The following is a 5,782-nucleotide window of genomic DNA, read 5'->3' on the forward strand; positions in this document are numbered from 1 at the left end:
AAGTATTTGCTCACCCCTTTCTATCCAAGAAGACATAGCTTATTGTATCAATATTTTACGGAGCCTATGGAAGTGCGAAACAACCTCATATTTTGAAGAGAAAAGTCATGCCCAAGAAATGTTCTTTTGTCGGCTGAGTTAGTCGGCGACACCAACTCTTCTCCTCTTCTCCTTGACTTCCTTGCTAAGGCGGCCCTCAAGGCCTTCCCCACTGAGCTTTGTGATAGAAACATTCAGCCGGGAGATCTAGTAGGCTGGTCGGATGCCGCGTGGTGAGGCATGCACTAAGGCGGGGTAAGGCTAGCTCTAGCTGTCTTCTCACTTACTTTTGTCATGGCAAAGCAATTTTTTTAAACCACTATAGCAGTGCTCTTTACGGTGAAGCGACAGTATTACATGAGTTAATTAAAGCAATTAGAGTCGAGGGAAGAAAAATTCGGCTATTCTCAAACAGCCAAAAGTTAGTAGGCATGCTACATGCTGGAAGTTCAACCAAATTGGACTGGTCTGTCGCACACTCAGTAAGCAAGTGCGATCAATTGATCTCAAAAAATCCATCATCTAGAGTTTGTCACACAAGTAGAAGAAACAATGATATAGCAAATAGTCTTGCTTCGTTTGCGTTTGTCAAACGTACTTGTAAGGAGTGGATATATCCCCTCCCTAATTTCTATTGTAATATGTTCTCAAATAAATGAATAGGGGTATCGATTTTTTTTAAAATAAAATAAAATTTTATAAATCACACCCTACATTTTATCTATTTTATGATTCACACCCGCCTTGAAGATTTTGTAATCTGATTGCTACTTTTTCCTTATAATTCTTATTTAACATCCTCTGTTAATTTAAATAGTACGAGCAAAAGAACATTACATTATGATATATGAAATAATTGATAAATATTTTCTTTAGATGAGGGGCAAAGAGGAGGAAAAATAGTGGTAAGGATATTTTAGTAATTTAATCAATATCAGTTAGTTGAAATAACATTATAGTGTTAAACAAAAATTATAAAGAAAAATAAGAGATCAGATTATAAAATCATTAAAAACGGTTAATCACAAAATAGATAAAATATAGAGTGTGAATTGTAAAATACTTCCCAAAAAATTATCGAAGATATGGATTCAAATAGTGAACTTAATTATCATACCCATTAGTTACAGACACAAGTATGAATTAGATATCAGATGTATTGGCATCTATAAGAACGAATGTATTACTGAAACTTATACCACAATTAGTAAATATATACAAAAAGTTAATTTAAGATTTATCTAACAGCATAAAGTCTTCAGTATCATTATATTTATAATATTATTTATATAGACTTAGATATTGATTATTCGGATATTTTTCCTCAATTTGAGGAAAGCAAATAGATGTCTGCATACATAAAGTATATCACAGAAAAGCGATATCTGGGTTCAAAAGTTTGTTAATTTGTTTAATCTTAGCAATAGATTAAATAAACATAGACCAAATGATTGAAAGGGGAGACATCGTCCAAGACGATCTATAGGTCAGTTACATATGCTGCCATCTCCTACCAGTTCTGGTAACTGGACAAGAATTTCTCATCCTCTCAATGTATTCTCTGCCATGCCTAAATAAGAAATTGAGGTGCAAAGGCCCCATTATTTTGATGAAACTTAATCAGAGATCAGGGAAGAATCGAGGCACAGCCTCAAGAAGTTATCTGTTGCTGTCGTCGAGAGGGCTTCATTGATCTCAACGGGGCTGGAAGATTTGAACTTCAGTTATCCTTCGAGGAGCTGTCATCAAACACCAAAAACAATGCCTCAGTATTCAGCCAAGAATACCTATCATGTTATTTAACAAACTAAAGGAAAAAACTATAACAAGGTAATGGCATGATTAATTACATCCTAGTTCAATCTGGCCCTTTCTTATAAGCTTAGAGGAATCATTTAGAAGTTAAAGGACATTACTAATTTTTACCAATGAGAAAAGAGAGCATATGGGTAATGATGTACAAGTGTCCAACATTATACACAATATTGAAAGGAAAAGGAAAAGGAAAAGATGCTAGAAGAATAATAGTAGAAATTTAAGGAAAAGATTGCTATTCATGAATCATATATCCCTCCCTAATTTTTATTGTAAGGAGTGGATATATCCACAATATTGCTATTCATAATTCATAGAAATTAAGGAGCTTTCTCTCGAAAAATAAATGATTCAGTTCGATTAGAAAATAAAAATGTTGAATAAAACAAGATAGCCTGAAAAAGCATCCCACTAACATGTACTGTATAGACTTAAAGAGTTAGGACTGTTCTTTTGCACACTACTCCAAAGCATGTTCTGCTTCTCTCAGAAATAAGCTAGTTAGCTGCTTTTGTCCTCCTGTAGACCAGCTAGATCAGAGATTTATCCTTGACTTGTCATAGTTTGTCTTCCGGATTTTGCTGAAACACAGTAAGAAAAGTCAAAGCAGATTAAAGATAAAAACAATATGGAGGTACAAAATCTGCATCAAGCAACAGACAACACACATACAGCAGATATATAGCACCAAACTGGATATTTACAAGGTAAACCTCAACAAATGGTGGAATTAGTGATCCTAAATATGCAATAAAGAAAAGGTATCAACTTGATGGTAGGCAAAGTTAATGCAATCTAGAAGAAAGAAGGTTCTAAAGATTAAGAAAGATATGGTTGAGTCAATCTGCATCAAAACCTAGTGTTAGAGGAGTGATGTTCTCTCTATTAAGAACTCAATTAGAGTTATTACCAATGGTATAACCAACAGGCAATTGCCTTTTGAGGAAAACCAATGTAGGAGATGTGAACAAAACAAACTGAAGCTTCTATGATCATATAACAGGGAATAAATTTTGGTTATATAAAGATAGCAAATAAAGTAGCAAAAAAAGGAAAACATGAGGGAGGAACTTATTTAATGGATTGCCAAATAAACTGCTTGATGAAAAGAGTTACCATGAAAAGCAACTTGATGCTCTCAGCATGCAGTTTGTAGCTTCAGCTGACAAGGCTTGGTTGTCTTACTTTTTCTTTCTATCTGTAGTACAATATCATAAAAGACATTCTGTGCCTTGTAAGAGCAAAATTTGCTTTTAATATGTAGATTCTATTTGACATGCATCTCAGTAACAGCTTCCTGAGATTATCAAAATATTTAAGGTAAATTACCATGGTCATTAATCTTCATTACACAAAGGGCTGCAGGCTGCAGACATAGTTCAGGTGTGAATGAACATGACAATCTCTAACAACAGCCAAGTTGATTATTGAGTTTCACGTCACTCCAATCTGAAAGTCATTAAATTCCATAAGGTAAGGATCATCACCAGAGGATTTCATTTGTTTGTCCATCCCTTTGACAATTACCAGAATCTCCTCCATCTGCAAGTGTGACCTATCACCTGCGACAAACTCACAAGCCATACCATCTACCTCAATCATGCTACAACCAGGCAGCTTCCTTACCTTTTTCTCCTCCATCCTCTTCCTGACCTTCATGACATCTTCCCACCTAGAAGCCGATGCATACATGTTTGAGAGCAACACATGGACTCCACTATGATCAAGCCCAAATTCTGCAAGACTCTCCACCATTTGCCTACCCAATTCCATGTTGCCATGCACGGTGCACGCATTTAACAGAGCTCCCAAAACATAAGAATCGGGCTCCATGGGCATATCCTTAATGATCCTCTTTGCTTCCTCAAACAAACCAGCTCGACCAAGAAGATCCACCAAGCTCCCATAATGCTCAACTCCTGGTTCAATCCCATAAATTTCATTCATGCTCTTAAAGATCTCACGGCCTCGTTCTACTAGACCCATCCGACCACAAGCACTAAGTACACAAATAAAAGTGACCTCATTTGGCCTCACCCCTTCCACTTGCATCCTATCAAACAAATCTACCGCCTTCTTGCTGTGACCATGATTGGACAACCCTGAGATCATGGACGTAAAAGCAAACACATCCCTCTCAATCATTGCATCAAAAACTTGCCATGCAGTTTCTATATATCCACATTTCGCATACATATCTATCAACGCAGTCCCCAAAATCCTATCTAATTCCATCCCATTCCTCTCCACAAAAGCATGGATCCACTTACCCTGCTCCAAAGCCCCAAGAAACCCACAAGCTGACAGAGCTCCGACAATCCCCGCATGATTTGGGCAAACGCCTACAACTTGCATCTCATTAAAAAGCTTCAATGCCTCTCTGAACTCCCCAGACTGCGCATACGCAGTAATCATGGTGCTCCATGAAACTGCATTTCTCTCAGGCATTTGTTCAAACATAGCTCGTGCAAAGCTAATGTGCCCAGATTTCACATAGCCATGAACCATCGCTGTCCAAGTAATCACATCTTTGCTCAAACTCTGATCAAACAATTTCCTAGCAGAATCCACGCACCCGCAAGACGAGTACATATGGATCAAACCGTTCTGCACGAAATCGTAAGACTCCCACCCGAGCCTAACGATATGGGCATGAAACTTTTTGCCATCCAAGAGGGAAGAGACACCAACACAGGCGCGAAGGAGGAAGGAGAAGGTGTAGTTGTTGGGCGAGAACCCCAAGGCGAGCATTTGCTTGTAGAGGGAGAGGCACTCGTAAAACAGGTCCCTTTCCAGGTGGGTCTTGATGAGGGAGTTATAGAGGAAGGTGGAACGGCGAGGGAGGTGGGAGAATAGGAAGCGAGAGTGGTCGAGATCGCCGGAGAGGGAGACAAGAGAAAGGAGCTTCGCAGCGGCGAAGGGGTCGGCAATGGCGCCGGAGACGAGGAGGTGGGCGTGGATTTGGTTTAGGCTGCGAAGGGAGAGGTGGGGGTGGTGGTGGAGGAGGGAGAGGGTGAGGAAGTCGCATCTTTTGAACCGTTTAGTCAAGGCCGGAAGACGCATACGCATGTAGACGTTGGAGGTGTTTGGTTTGTTGGGGGGGGGGGGGGGGAAACTTTATATAGCATTTCACTTTTCTTTTCTTTTTTTTATTTTTATTTTTTTTTAAAAAAAAGAGAGAAGTTTATGTAGCTTAGTAGCATTATAAGGTAAATAGAAGAGGAGGGAGGAGTTTTCGACCAAACTGGCATTTTTAGAAGTAAATACTAATATTAAAAGCAGTTCATATATATATATATATATATATAGCTATCATGTAATAAGTCCATCAGGTAAATACTAAATTATTTAGAAAGTAAACCACTCATAAATTCAATGTTGGTCTAGATACATAAAATAACTAGACTTATTATATTAATGAGAAGTACCATCAATTTTGGGATGGTTTTCTAGTAAAATGCTTATTAGTTCAGCGGCAATTCCTTTCTATAAAATTCTAAATTTAACTGTGATTTCTAATGTTTTGGCACCCTAGCCATATTATATTATGGATTGTGAAATCATTACACACAAATAATTAAAGTCTAAAAAATTCTAAAAAAATATCACAACAATAAAAAACACTAAAAAATATTATATTTATGAAAGCATCAAAATGATATGTATTCACATCAAGATATACATTTTAATATGTAATTACAAAACCATCAAGTGATAAGTATCTACATCAAACATGTTAAGTCACTATGTATGCAAACTTCACACATTCTTTAGCACCTATCTTCTTTATAACATGCTCCTTTTGCACCCTATAAGTCACTTCATGATCTCTAGCTCTCCCTCTATGTCTACCTTGACTGTGCACTGCCTCATGTGCACTAGAAGAGGCGGTGATCGATGGTGCACAATAGAAGATGATCGTGGTTGA

The 5,782-nt window shown here is 37.6% G+C and overlaps 1 protein-coding gene across 2 annotated transcripts; it reads right to left on the reverse strand.

Annotated features, from left to right (window-relative positions):
• Nucleotides 1–1,414: 1,414 nt before the first annotated feature.
• Nucleotides 1,415–4,945, reverse strand: LOC140770776 (pentatricopeptide repeat-containing protein At5g66520-like). Of its 2 annotated transcripts, XM_073112045.1 has the most exons (4): nt 3,184–4,945; nt 2,971–3,052; nt 2,271–2,435; nt 1,415–1,778 (listed from the first exon to the last, which is right to left on the reverse strand). In XM_073112045.1, exon 1 carries the CDS (start codon nt 4,921–4,923, stop codon nt 3,289–3,291), a length of 1,635 nt encoding a protein of 544 aa, XP_072968146.1. In that variant the 5' UTR covers nt 4,924–4,945; the 3' UTR covers nt 1,415–1,778; nt 2,271–2,435; nt 2,971–3,052; nt 3,184–3,288. The 2 variants fall into 2 exon arrangements, with proteins under 2 accessions (XP_072968146.1, XP_072968145.1); XM_073112044.1 differs by having other exon boundaries at nt 2,971–4,945.
• Between the last annotated feature and the right edge of the window lie 837 nt (nt 4,946–5,782).

Source organism: Typha angustifolia, chromosome 11 (assembly GCF_048772165.1).
Source record: "Typha angustifolia cultivar Huaian chromosome 11, ASM4877216v1, whole genome shotgun sequence".
NCBI classification, from domain to species: Eukaryota; Viridiplantae; Streptophyta; class Magnoliopsida; order Poales; family Typhaceae; genus Typha; species Typha angustifolia.

Excerpts from the sequence above, each read along its gene's own strand:
- LOC140770776 (XM_073112045.1), bottom strand. The coding sequence starts at position 4,923 with ATGCGTATGCGTCTTCCGGCCTTGACTAAACGGTTCAAAAGATGCGAC.